The following is a 15,597-nucleotide window of genomic DNA, read 5'->3' as shown; positions in this document are numbered from 1 at the left end:
ATGAGGGACATGACAAAGTTGATATTCTCATGCTTGTTTGTTTGTTTGTTTCTTTCTTTCTTTCTTTGTTGTTAAATGCTGCACTCAGCAACATTCCAGCTATATAATGACGACCTGTAAATAATCAAGTCTGTACCAGACAAACCAGTGATTGATAATGTGAGCAAACGTCCACGCCGTCGGGTAACAATGACTCGCTCTCAACGAACTCACCAAGTCTGACCATTCATTCGGTTGCCTCTCATGAGCATTATGAAAAATGAAACTATTTTATGCTGCATTCATCATGAATGGATTTGGATATAAGTGATGGCTGTGGATGGTGTGTTTATGTCCAATACTTGTGTTACAGCTCTGGGCAGTTTCCTGCAGCTCCACACAATCAACGGTCAGTTTGTGGCTTCAAGAAAGTGTGATGAGTTCACCATCAACTGCGTTGCCTTTTCCCGTGCCCCGGAGGGTCGGGCCATCAACGTCATCGCTGGCGGACTCAGCACCGGGGTGGTCAGGTAGGACAGACACCATATACCGAGGGACAGGCCAAGGGCCTAGTTGGAGGCTGATCAGTGATGCGTAGGACCAAACCACACTTTAATGCAAAATTGCGAGAGTCAAAGATTTACATGCGAGGTTTTCGTGAATTGACTAATCAGCTGTCCTACCCTTTACATATTTATGAATGTACAGTTATGTTAGTTTTCTTGATTTGTTAAAGGACATTTATAATAAAAAGGTAGCTCCATATATACGTTGACATTCTCGCAAAGTAACGAATGGAAACATTGTACCACATCCCATTGTTCTATTGTACGAAAAGAAAATGGTGATCTGCAAGAAATTCACAATTTATCCATTTTCCGGTACAAAGTACCCAATTAAATATGAATCAAAGTCTGTAGTTTTTGGAGTCACTCGGAAGATTTATTCTATTTCTTTGTAGTGGCATAACTGTTTTCATATGTAGTGTCAAATGTATAATGGTTAAACATCATTAAAATTAACTAAAAGTAGAGTTTAACATTTGACCATTATTTTGTGCATGTGTCCATGATAAAAAATATTTTTAAAGTTTCTTTCTGATTTTTTTAGAATTTTAGAAAAAAACATTGAATGTTTCCAAGTGATAATTGTCTTGTTGAGATGGTGTTTTTTACATTTACATTTTAAAGACGTAATGTTTGGACTACTTTCTCTGCTTAATGACAGATAAATTTGATCAAATAAAGTACTCATTTTCAAAATAATAAAACAAGAAATTTTAATCTGAACAACCGGTAATTGGGATATCGGTGAACACCATTGTTTTGGTTTAAATATGAAAATAATGTCTTATCAACTTTACTGTAATATATTTTTTGTGAAATTATTATGATTCATCCCCTTTCTATTATTTTTTGTTGTTGTACACAAGACCATAATTAATTAATTACCAGATTTTAATCCAACTTCTCCAAAAAAGTGAGGCAGGATGCATTTGACAAACTTCGCATGTTAATCCTGTTATTACACTATCTGGTTATAGGAAAAGAGTGTTCAATGTATATTTGGACTCATGTTTGTCATTTTATTAATTTTATTAAAAACTTCTGTTTAAATTAATTTTGGCGAAGTTGTGTGTCAACTGATCGGCAGATCACTCCATCTCACAGTTATTTACAGCAACGACGATCAGATTACAGCTACTGGCGCTTTGAAACTAACGTTAGTTGACAGAGAATGGATACATATATAATAATTGCCATATTTTGACTCGTTAAGTTCATGTTTGTTTTAGTTTGACTATTATATGTCAACATATTCTTTTCGCGATCGAATTAGCAAAAATGTGGGAAGGATCTAACGGTGACCCGCCAAACTGTTCCATACGTAAAATACTTCCGGATGAATATCAAAGTGCTATGTTTATGGTTACTATTATTAATTTATATTATTAGTTTGTGAAGCTTAGTGTCAGTATCTCTGTATCTGTGTATCTCAGTATCTGTACCTCAGTATCTGTATTTTTGTACTTTGTACCTTAGTTTTTCTTTTTCACAGTATCTGAACCTCTGTATCATAATATCTGCACCACTGTATCTTAATATGTGTACCTCAGTTTCTTAGTATCTGTATTGACTGAACCTCTTTATCGTCAGAGTCTGTACCACTGTATCCCACTATTTTAGTATCAGTATCTCAGTATCCATGTATCTGTACCAGGTTGTGGAGCAGCTGGGACCTGACTGTCCTGCGAGATCTCAGCCACGAGCATTCCATAGCGAGGCCAGTCGTCAGGTGAGATTCCATTCATTTTAATCTTCATCCCGCGGGACGGAGATGGAGTAGCCTTGTGGTGAAAGCATTTGCTTGTCATGCCACTGGCCCAGGGTGCTGTGTACAAAGCAACCTTAGCACTACGACTGTCGTATGTCCTTGTAATGGTATGGGAGTTACGATCACCTTAGCGCTAAGATCACTTTGTACAACGGCACCCTGGTCCAGTTCCGCCAATGGGTACAATGTGTGAAGCCCATCAATGGCTTCCTGTACCTTGCTATTGCTGGAATATTGCTTAAACCAGCATAAAACCTCACTCACTCACTCATTCACTTATACAGCTAAGTTTTATTTCTATATTACTGTGAATTTTGTCGTCTGTATTTTTCAGTGTCATATTTACCCATGATTCCCAGCGCCTGTTTGCGTCTGCCCTGGATGGGAGCGTGACACTCTGGGAAAAGCCGTCACAGTCGAAACCTAAACCAGAGAACTTCATTGCATTTGTGGAAAAAACAACATGAACGTCACGTGTGTGATTCAGAGAGACTCACTTGACCATTGTGGATGTGTCTGCAGGGAACTAGTAGAGAGTACTGTGGAAGACAAACATTACTGGCTCATCAGTGGAATAGTACTATACAGTATCACAGAGTACTGTTCAGTACAGCAGGCCAACTGAGTCATGAGTGGAATAGTGCTATTCAGTAAGACAACGCTACTGAGTCAGCAATGGAATAGTACTGTTCAGTACAGCAGGGCTACTGATTCAGCAATGGAATAGTACTGTTCAGTACAGCAGGGCTACTGAGTCATCAATGGAATAGTACTGGTCAGTACAGCAGGGCTACTGAGTCATCGATGGAATAGTACTGTTCAGTACAGCAGGGCTACTGATTCACCAACGGAATAGTGCTGTTCAGTACAGCAGGGCTACTGATTCACCAACGGAATAGTGCTGTTCAGTACAGCAGGGCTACTGAGTCATCGATGGAATAGTACTGTTCAGTACAGCAGGGCTACTGATTCACCAACGGAATAGTGCTGTTCAGTACAGCAGGGATACTGAGTCATCGATGGAATAGTACTGTTCAGTACAGCAGGGCTACTGATTCACCAACGGAATAGTGCTGTTCAGTACAGCAGGGATACTGAGTCATCGATGGAATAGTACTGTTCAGTACAGCAGGGCTACTGAGTCATCGATGGAATAGTACTGTTCAGTACAGCAGGGCTACTGAGTCATCGATGGAATAGTGCTGTTCAGTACAAGAGGCCTACTGATAAATCGATGGAATAGTACTGTGTAGTATCACAGCAATTGCTCCTGGCCTAAGTGTCAGGTGGAGACTGATAGTGTGGAGACACTTGTTCGTATTACAGGAAGGTGATATGAATTTGTCATAACTATGTGAATATTTCATGGCATACTGAAAGCCTTATTGTGCCGCCGTAGTTGGAAACATGTCACTGACTGTGATAGTGTGATGTGCTTCCTACTGTGTGGAAACCACCATGTGAACAGTGTGTCACGGTGACGACTCAAGGTGTCAGCTGATAGCCATGGTTGTGAACTGGCGATGATGAGGATGGTGATGTACAGCTGCACAGATTGACCAGTCAAAACGAAATGTTGTGCTCACCTATCAAACAGTATTTTTCACAAATCTGCAACATTATGGGTAAAAATTATCTTTATCATGTATTTAATTAACAATACATTATAGTTTTTGGGGAAGACAAGTTACAATGAAATACCGTATTCGCCATATTAAGTGCCCCAGACAAACTCTAGATAGATTTGTATGTAATTTTCATTTGTGCTTGCTACGAAGCCGGAATACTGACATGACTGTCATTAGTTTTCTTGTACATATTACAGATCTTTTTAAACTGAACAGCAATGTAAAGAGAGTATGTAGCTTGTAATATGTGTTTTAAAAACCTTTTAGTTTCATGAACGTTTGAACTAATTCTGTCCTTACTGCTCTGTGACAGCAAATTTAACTTATGTTTTTAATAAGTATGGTTTTAATAAGTACACCCTTTGTCTTTTTTTTCTAAGCACCCTGGGCGCATATTATAGTAAATATGGTAGGTGTGTCAGCACCATGCCATCATTTCACACCGAGAAGATTGTCACAACCATGTTGATGATTATGTGCCATTTTCCGCCTATGTATAGAAGAATTAGACTACATTCCACCGTATGTGTTGTAATAAATGATCTCATACCGTATATACTTAAATATAATATTATTTCATTGCTGTTGTGTTACCACTGAAAATAAATTATATTGTGTGTTATCACTGAAAATAAGTTATAATATATTTCTATATAGACTTTTATCAGTGTTACGTTAGTCTGGCCCTATATTGTTAATACGATTCATCCCTCTTAGCCTTGACTACTGGAGAGCTTGTTACCAAAGTCTATAGATTTATTTTGGGGATCGTCAAGATGTAAGATATCTTTTATATATGAGAATCACCCTGTTTTTACTTGGGATGCACAATTTGAGAGTATGAAGCAGAATCTGGGACAATTCTATCTGCCATATTGATCAACGTATGAAGGATGTGTTTAGATGGAGCTGTCACTCAAACCAAGTTATTAATTACTTCTCCACCTTTGATGGGGGTATGTCTTGTATCTCCGTGATACACAGCACTGATTCTCATGGCAAGTGTACATTGAAATAGAAGGACATATCTGCTTATCTTTATCAAGAGTTGAGTAGTATATTTTTGGTTTATCGGGGCACTTCAGGATTATGAGAAGGCAAAGATAGGCCAGAATGTTAATGTAACGATGCCTGTTCCAGTGGAATTGAGGATGTGGAATTAACCTGATTGATGCCTCTCTTATGTTGATTAAAACAGTGAAGACCCGGGGTAGAATAGGTCTTCAGCAACCCATGCTTGTCTCCCCCGTGAAGATCCGGGTTAGAATAGGATTTCACCAACCTGTGCATGTCGCCCCCGTGAAGATCGGGGTAGAATAGGTCTTCACCAACCCATGCTTGTCAGAAGAGGCGACTAATGGGATCAGGTGGTCAGGCTCGCTGACTTGGTTGGTGCATGTCATCGTATCCCAATTGCATAGATTGATGCTCATGATATCAATCACTGGATTGTCAGGCCCAGATTTGAATTTTGACACACTGCCATCATTTAGCTGGAATCTTGCCGAGTGCGGCGTTAAACAACAAACAAACATACATTAATTATCTTGTAAATAATTGAATATTGTAAAAGCATTTTGTTACATTGAATAACCTCATAACGCTTCTGTTCTGCCAACTTTATACTGGCAGAAATGGCAGTTTGTGGATTTGTAAGAATAGTGGCTCCTAGTATTACTCTGGTGAAATAATCAATGGGAAACTGTGGAAAGTCTTGATTGCTCGTAACGTGTGTGATATTTTCCAACTCTATGTGACTGTCATGGACATCACATTTCAGGGACAAGTAGAGAGTTCCTGTGAAAGTACTTACTTTATACATAGATACAAACTTGAGATTTGTATCCATCTAGTGTGCCTCTTATACCATATGTACCATGTGTTCCTTGTATCATATGCCCCTTATGTATCATGTATCATATGACTATCCTCCCAACCCTGCTTAGTGCTGACGAGTGTATCGTGTTCTCAATTGCAGGGTAAATGATTTTCGGAAATCTGGGAATTATATTTTAAGTACCAAATCAGACATTACTACCAAATGTATATACTGTATTGCAATGTCATTGGCTGTTTCAGGGATGATGTTAGTACTTTAAATGTATTACTTTTAATGTATATGTCATATATGTTATGATTATATTGTTGTTTTATTCATACAGTTCATTGTTATGAACAGAAATGGACCTAAAGATGTGATGTACATTTTATAGATGGTGTAAGCTTTGGTAACAATGATATTCTTCTTCCTGTGTCCATACATTGGGCGCCATAACATTTGCTGTGTATAACTCATCCATTAGGAACCATGTCTCAGCATGTGCAAGACACACAGGGGGGATATCAGCCACAGTTTCTACTTGCTAGCTCAATAGGGGGAGGGACAAGTATATAATATATACTGAACAAATAAAGTTTGGGATCATGACTATTTTGGGGGATATTTTTTGGTAGTGAAAACCAGTTTCATAAAACTATCCCCAAAGTATTCATGATACAAACCTTTTTGGGTCAGTATACATTAAATATTGAGTCTTGATGGAATGCAGGTTAAGCAGTAATTAATATTTTTTTCATTAATTTTTTTTTTTTTCTCTTTGAAATGTTGGCCTTCAGTCCTGAGTGTACAATAAATATTTGTTTTAGGCCAGGTCTGTGATTTTGATGGTGTAGATAGTGTTTCTGACAGTAGTATATTGTGTTTTGTGATATTAATGAGTTTGTAGTAGCTTTTAAGAAGTGAAAATCACTTTTTATTTCCAACAATATATTTAGAATTTGACATAGTTTGACGTGTGTGGTTCCTGGGTGTATCCCCACAGTTTCAGCATCCTCGTCATTGTGAGAACAAGGAATGTCAATGAGATAGAATAAAAAACAGGACAATACCCTGACCTTGTAGACGACTGTCAGTGTAAATTTCCATGCATGCAAAGATGTGTAAATATATGTCTGATTGCCCATGTATACATATTTAGGAATTTGTTGTGCATAGAACAACAAACAAGGATTGACTTTTGTTGTGAAGACTCACAGAGAATAGTTGTAATATTTATTAGCGGCATTAAGCAAGATCCATTTCTTCATTGTGTATAGATTCTATACTTTGTTATGGTCAAGTCAAAATATACTGAACAAAAAAAGATCATGTAACTCAAGTCTAACTACAAAAAATATCCCCAAAGTTTCATGATCCCTAACTTGATTTGTTCAGAATATAATGGTGCATATTGTGGATGTGTGGGTAGTGAGGTAGTTGCCTACCACGTCATAAGACTGATCATGTAGAAATCCAGGAATATCTTAATTTATAAGAAACAGGGTTTTGTACCAGCAAGATTGTCACCAGGCTAACCTTGACCTTCAGGTCGATTGGTGTGACCTTGGGATTAAGGTTTGTTTGGTATCAGCTAAAACGAAAATGTTTCTGTTGTCAGTGTAGGCTGAGAGTGTTGTCAGTGTAGGCTGAGAGTGTTGTCAGTGAAGGCTGAGAGTGTTGTCAGTGTAGGCTGAGAGTATTGTCAGTGTAGGCTGAGAGTGGTGTCAGTGTAGGCTGAAAGTGTTGTCAGTGTAGGCTGAAAGTGTTGTCAGTGTATGCTGAGAGTGTTGTCAGTGTAGGCTGAAAGTGTTGTCAGTGTATGCTGAAAGTGTTGTCAGTGTAGGCTGAGAGTGTTGTCAGTGTAGGATGAAAGTGTTGTCAGTGTAGGCTGAAAGTGTTGTCAGTGTAGGCTGAAAGTGTTGTCAGTGTAGGCTGAGAGGGTTGTCAGTGTAGGCTGAAAGTTTTGTCAGTGTAGGCTGAGAGTGTTGTCAGTGTAGGCTGAAAGTGTTGTCAGTGTAGGCTGAAAGTGTTGTCAGTGTATGCTGAGAGTGTTGTCAGTGTAGGCTGAAAGTGTTGTCAGTGTAGGCTGAAAGTGTTGTCAGTGTAGGCTGAAAGTGTTGTCAGTGTAGGCTGAGAGTGTTGCCAGTGTAGGCTGAGAGTGTTGTCAGTGTATGCTGAAAGTGTATTTTGTCCTGACATAACTATGCATACATGACATCAGTAAGTATTTCCTACAGTGTAGCAATATAGATTCTGAGACTAGTTAAATATAGTAGTTATATCCCATCAAGAATATGACATCCATGTATGGTGATGTTATAGTCTATATTCCCAGTGATGCATGTTGAATACATGGTGAACTCTGAGCTTTGTTATGAATGCTATGTAAATTATATATCCCTTAAAAAATGTTATGCATCACCCGATGCTTTCATATTACTATGGCTAATCTTTAGGGCATTTCAGGGTAACTATAGTAATATGAAAGAATCAGAAAGGTAATAAACAAATACAAATATATTTTGTTTCTTTGTATTTCTGTGTTAGGATCAGTTTTCCTCATTTAATAGTATCTGCAGTTCACTGTGTGAGGCCTTCAAAGGGCAGCAACACATCACAGAAAGGAGCATCTCAGAAGAATCTGATCAGTGGCAAAATAATCTGCTTAGCCAGGACGAGAATAATTAAAGTTGACGTTGAGTGAAGTGAGCACAACGCTGCCTAGTGTCGACATTATGCTTGGATGGGCGACCACATTGAAGCCAAACACTAGTTGTGATCTTACGGATTAACAGACCATCATCCTATGTGGAGAGTGTGAATTGATGTTCATGCTATCAATCACTGGTTTGCCAGCTGCAAGCTTGATTACACTGCAGGCAAAGTAGCCAAGGTTTTCCACGCTTCTATCCATGGTGTTTTCACAGAATGCTGACCTGATTTGTGGTAGCTGATGTATAATTAATGTTGTTCCAGAAGTAGTCCACAAGTCAAATGGTGTCGAACTACCTACAACCAACTGTCAAATAGTACACAGTTGTTTATCCTATAGTAAACTCTTTCCTGATCATTTTCCTGCAATGTTTCTACATATTTCCTGAGGCAGTCGGGTAGCCTAGTGGTTAAAGCGTTAGCTCGTCACGCCAAAGACCCGAGGTCGATTTCCGACATGGGTACATTGAGTGAAGCTCATTTCTGGTGTCCCCTGTCATGATATTGCTGTAATATTGCCAAAAGTGAGGTAAAACCAAACTCACTTACTCACATATTCCCTTTTGTTGTGTTAGTGCACACTTTTGCCCATTCACTAACAAATCACATAATCCTTCTCAATAAATCACTGAGGACATGGGTTGCCCCAGGTTTGAATATGTCAGCACTGGTGGGAGTTCAAATCCCGGATTCACCCCAGTCCTGATTTGTCCTGGGTCGGCGCCATCCCTGTGATTGTGGCAGACATCTGCAACCTGCATCACTTCAGGCCTTCCTCTTACACTCAGCTTACATGCAGTAATGGAACTTAAATACTGTTGTGGCATGAAACATTTCACTCTCAAAGACCGCTCGACATACTGAACAAGTTCCTACTTCTTTGCCACTGTTGAACACTACCTACAGTGAAGATCCAGGTTAGAATTTGTCTTCAGCAACCCATGTTTGTCATAAAAGACGACTAACAGGATCAGGTGGTAAGGCTCGCTGACTTGGTTTATGCATGTCATCGTCTCCCAATATCAAAGATTGATGCTCATGATGTCAGTCACTGGTTTGCCTGGTCCAGACTTTATTATTTACAAACTGACATCATATAGCTGGAATATTGATAAGTGCAGCATTAAACGGCACTTACTAAAACAAAAAACACCTTGTTCTATTCTGCATCCTCCTGCTAATTTTATTACTACAAATCTTCGTCTCGAGCTCCTTGGACTGCCTTCATCCATCTGTCTCCAACTCCAGGTGGGCTCTAGTGTCATGGAAGAGATAACGCGGAACAGTCTGGGTCACAACCCAAGGACAAAACATCCCGGGAATGTACTGGGTCATCACACAGTTACTGGCAAATGCCACTGTTCAGAACCCTGTGACCCCAGGGACAATGCAAGGATGACTCATGCTTGTTCTGGACCACCTTGTACACAGCGAAAATTGCTAAAACTGTTGGATTTGTTTTTTGTAATTTGTTTGTTTGTTTTTTTGTTGTTTAACGCCGCACACAGCAATATTCCAGCTATATGACAGTGATCTGTAAATAATCGAGTCTGGACCAAACAATCCAGTGACCGACATCCTGAGGATTGATCTACGCATTTGGGATACAGTGACATGCATCAACCAAGTCAGTGAGCCTGACCACCCGATCCCATGAGTCGCCTCTTACAACAAGCACAGTCGCCTGTTACGACAAACATGGCTGCTGAAGACCTATTCTCTACCCTGATCTTCATGGGTCTTAACTGTATGGAACTCCTTTACTATGACAATAAGGTGAAAATAGTTATAGCACTATCAGCTCTTGATGCAAGTGAGTCTTGGACCTTCTTACTCAGTCATATCACTATAAGATCAATCATGACGCAACAGCTGTTGTAGTTCATAAAGTATTGAAGTTACAACAGTCTGACACTACAATCACTTACACAAAATGTCTGTTTTATTTCTATGATCATTTTTTTCAGTCGAGATGTGTGGTACAGAAAATGATGAGACGTGATTTAGTGATATCAGGTTTATTTCAAATAATAAGGCAATATATACACAGCTAACTGTCAGTGCCATCATCTGATGGTGAAGATCGTAGCCTCAGACACAGTCATTCAACACTTACAGTGCAAGCTGGGGCAACAGAAAGGTGCAAAGCTCGTATGAGAAACCTCAATGGTACAACAATGTCTGTTGGACAAATACTAAATAGGTTGTGTTGAATTTTGAATCAAGCATACTGTAGAATACGTAGTGGGAACGGATTGGGAAATGTTTACGCAAGTTGCGACTCTTCAGAGAGATATCAAATTCCTTGTTGAGGAAACGTCCATGCAAAGGCCAGACACAGACACTTAGGTCAATGAATCCAGTGGACAATAGTAGACTGGGATCTAAGCATGACTTCGAGAGGTGTCATTGAACATGGACTTCGAGAGGTGTCATAGAACACCGACTTCGAGAGGTGTCATAGAACACGGACTTCGAGAGGTGTTATAGAACACAGACTTTGAGAGGTGTTATAGAACACGGACTTCGAGAGGTGTTATAGTACACAGACTTCGAGAGGTGTCATAGAACACAGACTTTGAGAGGTGTTATAGAACACGGACTTCGAGAGGTGTTATAGAACACGGACTTCGAGAGGTGTTATAGAACACGGACTTTGAGAGGTGATATAGAACACGGACTTCGAAAGGTGTTATAGAACACGGACTTCGAGAGGTGTTATAGAACATGGACTTTGAGAGGTGTCATAGAACACTGGAAGTGGCATAAGTCTTGAAGACCAGAAGCATGTAAATCAGATGATATACACACAGCTAAAACAGCAAGGCATAAATAGCTGAAAATAGGACTATTTCAAAGCAATCGGTGCAAGCAGACAGGTACTCTGGTTCATGTGAAAAAGACCTACAGTTGTGAAAGGCAAACAGGTAAATAAAGCCTCATTATAATTGTGTGTTTCAGGCAACCTGCTCTCCAACCCAATTATGGTAATCATTGTTCATGACTCACTCACTAGGTATATTTTTCACAGTCTGAAAACCATGAAGTTTTCAACCTCAAGCTCCATATTAAACAACACTGTTACTTGTGTAGCAGTGATGTGTTCATCAGCATTACATGGCTCTGTCATGAACAAAAATCCCTAATCCTAAGGGACCGGTCATTTACTATTGGGTGGTTAGGTCAGAGGCAATTGGGAGAGGCATAAAAAATAATACACATATTCAGGGAAGGTCCTGAAAACATGGCCAGTTTAAAATAAAGTATACAGTGCTTTTTTGTCTTTTCAGGGAAGGTCATGAAAAAATTGTGCAAGGACATGGGGAATGTCATCCATAATATGACAAGCATTAGGGGAGGGTCATTATTTTATGTATGTTTGTGCATCGGAAATTTGCTGACACCCTGCAGTAATAAATGATCGTTCCCTAACCAACGTTTGAAACCAAGATTGGCTTGCACGAAACTGCCATTGTTTCCCTGGTGGCCTTCGAAGGCATATTGCTACTGAAAGACTTGATCTCCAGCCGACGACATTCGGACTGTACGAGCAGATCTACTACCACTACATCACAGCTCACTTCCAACACTGTATCCAAGACATCAATGGGGGTCCATGAGACAGGCTACAACTCGAATCCACGACACGAGAAGTAAACTTGGTCCTAACATGACACTCGACATGGCAGCGATGTCCAGACTTAATTTGATATATCCTTGAACATATACATTGTATACATTCCATAAAATCGTGAAATGTTGCACTTAACTGACAACATTTACAACTAAAAGCAAGTACATGCAGCGACATGGAACACAGATATTTCTTCTCAGACAAAATTTACAAGACATTTCAAAAACATCTAAAATCTAACACGGTGTATAGTGTTGCCATACTGGTGTGTACTGTGGATTTCAGTGGGTAGTGGCATATTGGGGGAAGTGTTTGAATAAAGGCACGTACATTGTGTCAACTAGTGTCCCACTACCGGTTCCTTCAGTCTACACGGTGTTCATTTGGCACTAAGAGAACGTACACTCAACTTTGGTCACATGACATGATCACATGATGTTTATGTACACTCTATGAGAGGATGGGATATGTTGATATTATGCATGACGTGGACACTAGTCCCTCCCAACTATGAGCACTGGTTTGAGCTAAAATAAGACCTGATCAGACAACAATGGAGTCTTCGACTTTGATCCAAACATCAAAGGTGCTAGTTTACCATATAAGCAGACATAACACAATATATAGTGTGCAAGTCAGTCACATGATCATGAGAAAATATGAGACAATGTGTACCGCATTATGCTACAATTATTATTATTATTAATTATTAATTAATTAACAACATATTATGCCGGATGTGACTTTGCAAAAGCAAATGTATTATTCTTATCATGATTTACATGAAATTTTAAAAATTGCAATAACACCAAGATATGAAATATCTATATTTCCGCACTTGAAACATCTGAGTTACCCAGAAAATCCTACAGTTGTCATAGTAACAAAGCAAAAAGGTTCCGGGAAATAAGGAAAAGGTAGTCAGCACCATGTAATCTGAACAAAAAAACATACACTCACATAACTAGTCAAGAAATGATGTCGAATATCTAAGCCATATTATTTTGAAGAACATTCGAGCAGTCCTTCACAGGAATAGTTCAATCTACAATGATTTTATACACCTAAACATGACTGGAACAAGGACTGACATCTGCTGGCCGTCTGGAGCGACGTCTGCTTCAATATCTACAACTGGAGTTGCTCCAGACACCAGCACTGTAGCACAGACAAGCCAGGACACTGTGGTACAGAGCCAGGGCTCCTCCAACTCACAGTGCCTCATACAAATATATTACTTTTTAAGCACTGCAATACTCACATGGAGCAAGTAATTTACCCTTTCAAATTCATTTTGCATTCTGTCAACATTTGTAAAATTGTAAACAAATTCATTCAAGAATCATTAATACTTTGTTTCTTTCATGACAAAAGGCAAACAAAATGTAAACATAATAAAGATTGTCATTACTGGATTGAAGTCTGATTGTTGAAAATTGTCACATCGTCAATACTTCACACTCAGTCACTGTGGTGACAGTCACAAGGAGCTATTTATATATCACACATCACAGTCACATGACAGATCACCTGACATGAACACAGTCACATGACCTTCAAGTCCATCTTTGGGCTGGTTCCACCAGACCCCTGTTCTATGAGTTGATGTCAACTACTCTCCATCACATCAAAAACGTCAGAATAAATACTTTAGCCCCACATAATCACAGATTTACTGTCTGAATGTACTGTAATCGTCTCGATCAGAGTCTGATTGTCACAGCTTCGGGTCTAACATGGTGGATCAGACCGAGTCAGTCTGTGATGGAGGCAGCTGAACCACCAACCGAGGCAGTGGATCCATTTTGCCTTTCGCCTCTCTGTCCAACGCTCGTGACGACTGAGAATCTGACGAGTATTCTGATTGGGAGTAGAGACCGAGCTGCGGATCGGACTCCTCTGGGAGCAGATCCGACCTGTTCCGGTGGGGGTCGCTCGCCGCGGAGGGAAGCATGTACTCCCCCAGGTCTGGCTGAAGACTGTTGCGGTCCCCTGGCGATGGTCCACCTCCACTCCCTGGTGCTAGTCAGAAGGAACTGTCAAGTAGTCTGATGGATATGCAAAGGTCACTGAATGATGGTCTGTCTTGTGGCAGTTCTGTCATGCACTTTCTTGCAATGTCTGCAATCTCAAGTGGACACTGTTCTGAAAATTCTAGCGACATCTCTCCCCCTTTCAACTCCTTGAGAATCTCTTGGTCACTCTTCAGTCTGTACGGAAGATCGGCTAAGTGAAACACCTCCCACAAAAGAACACCAAAGGACCACACATCAGTCTTTGAGGTGTATTCCTCCTCGTGCACTGCCTCTGGGGGCAGCCACCGCAAGGGTATGAGAACTCCGTTATGAGGGCAGTATTCATTTCCGTACACATCCAAACACAAGGATAAATTAGAGATCTTCAGGTCTAGCCGAGAAGTGAGGAGAATGTTTCGACATGCAAGGTCCTTGTTGACAAATCGTTGATTTGTCAGGTGTTCCATTCCTAGCGCCACCTGGTGACACATTCTCACTTTCTGTTGGGTGGTGAGATACGGGACCCGTGCAACGCGCCGGCCATTGTCACTTCTTGTAGCCAGGAGAAACTGTTTCAGGTCGCCCTGGAAACAGATAACAACATTTTAAAAACTCATAATTAAGAAACAATATCAATATTTCTTATCAACAACAAAGAACTGAAGCTCTGTCTACAATGTAATAAGTGTAACATTTCTTCATAACACAGTTATCTCCCTTGGTCTACTCAGCTCTTTTGAAGGTTTCTGCACACATCTTTTAATGTATTAACTTAATGAGTTTTGAAGCTTAAATGCATCTTGCCATATTACCAAAGATTAATTCTCAAAATACAGCATCTTGAGACAACAACACACAGCCTCATCACAATCAAATGGAATGAAAATAAAACCATCAGATTTTATCACCAGTTTCCTCAAGAGCCACAGTAATGACTTGGAGTTGCCTAAAGAGCAGCCTCATTAATGAGCAGAGGCCACAGAGTCAGTGTCGGAGATACCAGGTTATAGTGACCAGGCTCGACAGTGGACTCATTACAGGGGGAGATAAGATAAGGTGTGATATAGGGGTGTGATCCGATTAATAGCCAGCGTCCAGTGACTGACCATGAAGCACAGGCCAACATGGGGGGTGCCTATGATACAATACTGGAGGTTCAGATGACTCATCTTCAAATCAGACTTCATCTCCCTTACAACTCGGAGATAAGACATCGACGCCATGGGGAACGGATGCTACTTCAACACCAAGTGAAAACATGTCTCGACTGGGACTACATATTTTCTTTCCATTTGATAAACCTTAGATTTATCATCCATTTTCAAACTAAAAAGTCATGCGAAAATGTCCTGACTGCAATTGATATCCGCTAAATCATATTTTACAAAATTGTTAAAATAAGTCCTTGCTTTCAAGCTTCACCATACATAGTTCAATTTAATGACACAGAGCTTGGCACTGTGCCAGTGTCTAAAA

General features: G+C 39.9%; 2 protein-coding genes across 6 annotated transcripts in view; one reads left to right on the top strand and one right to left on the bottom strand.

The window, feature by feature from the left end:
* LOC124131833 (lysosomal-trafficking regulator-like) overlaps window positions 1–5,264 on the top strand; it is a 104,490-nt gene extending 99,226 nt beyond the window's left edge. For all 4 annotated transcript variants that reach the window (XM_048403570.1, XM_048403571.1, XM_048403572.1 and 1 more), the window contains exons 52-54: window positions 353–509; window positions 2,200–2,274; window positions 2,648–5,264. In XM_048403570.1, coding sequence (XP_048259527.1) covers window positions 353–509; window positions 2,200–2,274; window positions 2,648–2,780 — 365 coding nt within the window. In that variant the 3' untranslated portion in view covers window positions 2,781–5,264. The remainder of the gene's footprint in view (window positions 1–352; window positions 510–2,199; window positions 2,275–2,647) is intronic.
* A 5,210-nt stretch (window positions 5,265–10,474) lies between these two features.
* Window positions 10,475–15,597, bottom strand: part of LOC124131835 (inactive tyrosine-protein kinase 7-like) — a 137,282-nt gene continuing 132,159 nt past the window's right edge. For both annotated transcript variants that reach the window (XM_046495326.2, XM_046495328.2), the window contains exon 17: window positions 10,475–14,705. In XM_046495326.2, coding sequence (XP_046351282.2) covers window positions 14,133–14,705 — 573 coding nt within the window. In that variant the 3' untranslated portion in view covers window positions 10,475–14,132. The remainder of the gene's footprint in view (window positions 14,706–15,597) is intronic.

Source organism: Haliotis rufescens, unplaced genomic scaffold (genome assembly GCF_023055435.1).
Source record: "Haliotis rufescens isolate VD_foot unplaced genomic scaffold, xgHalRufe1.0.p SCAF_3, whole genome shotgun sequence".
Classification (NCBI taxonomy): Eukaryota; Metazoa; Mollusca; class Gastropoda; order Lepetellida; family Haliotidae; genus Haliotis; species Haliotis rufescens.
Note: the sequence above shows the minus strand (reverse complement) of the source record. Positions and strands in the feature narration are given on the sequence as shown.